Raw genomic sequence first — 1127 nt, 5'->3', positions numbered from 1 at the left:
CTGCAGCCCCTACAACTGTAGCACCTTCAACTGCGGCACCTACAACATCTGCACAAACAACTAATGCTCCCACAACTGCCGCACCTACAACTGCTGCACCAACAACTGCTGCCCCTACAACTGTAGCACCTTCAAATGCTGCTCCGGGTACTGCAGCACCTACCACTGCAGCACGTAAAACAGCTGCACAAACAACTGTAGCACCTTCAACTGCTGCTCCGACTACTGCAGCACCTACCACTGCAGCACNCCACTGCTGCACCTTCAACTGCCGCTCCGACAACTGTTGCACCTATAACTGCATCACACACAACTGCCGCACATAAAACGGTAGCGCCTACAACTGCTGTACCAACAACAGCTGCACCTACAAGAGCTGCACAGACTACTGCAGCACCTTCAACTGCAGCACCTATGACTTCAACATCTACGACTGCGTCACCCACAACTGCAGCACGTACAACGGTAGCTCCTACAACTGTTGCACCTACAACTGCATCACACACAACTGCCGCACATACAACGGTAGCACCTACAACTGCTGTACCACCAACAGCTGCACCTACAACAGCTGCACAGAGTACTGCAGCACCTTCAACTGCTGCACCTACGACTTCAGCACCTACGACTGCGTCACCCACAACTGCAGCACGTACAATGGTAGCTCCTACAACTGTAGCACCTACAACTGCTGCCCCGACCACTGCTGCACCTTCAACTTCTGCTCCGACTACTGCAGCACCTACAACAGCTGCAAAGACAACTGCTGCCCCTACCACTGCTGCACCGTCAACTGTTGCTCCAACAACTTCAGACCCTACAAATGTAGCACCGACAACTGCTGCCCCTACCACTGCTGAACCGTCAACTGCTGCTCCGAGTACTGCAGCACCTACCAGTGCAGAACGTACAACGGTAGCTCCTACAACTGTAGCACCAACAACTGCTGTCCCGACCACTGCTGCACCTTCAACTTCTGCTCCGACTACTGCAGCACCTACAACAGCTGAACAGACAACTGCTGCCCCTACCACTGCTGCACCGTCAACTGTTGCTCCAACAACTGCTGCCCCTACAAATGTAGCACCGACACCTGCTGCCCCTACCACTGCTGAACCGTCAACTGC

The 1127-nt window shown here is 54.0% G+C and overlaps 1 protein-coding gene across 1 annotated transcript; it reads left to right on the top strand.

Moving 5' to 3' along the window:
• Positions 1–361: 361 nt before the first annotated feature.
• Positions 362–860, top strand: LOC126387350 (keratin-associated protein 4-3-like; the record flags this gene model as incomplete). The annotated part of the gene is made up of 2 exons (XM_050039884.1): positions 362–457; positions 557–860. Coding segments are annotated over 2 exons (400 nt in total), but the record flags the coding sequence as incomplete, so codon positions are not given.
• Positions 861–1127: the final 267 nt, after the last annotated feature.

This window comes from Epinephelus moara, unplaced genomic scaffold (assembly GCF_006386435.1).
Source record: "Epinephelus moara isolate mb unplaced genomic scaffold, YSFRI_EMoa_1.0 scaffold3808, whole genome shotgun sequence".
Lineage (NCBI taxonomy): Eukaryota > Metazoa > Chordata > Actinopteri > Perciformes > Serranidae > Epinephelus > Epinephelus moara.
The sequence above is the reverse complement of the archived record's forward strand: the minus strand, read 5'-3'. Positions and strand labels throughout refer to the sequence as shown.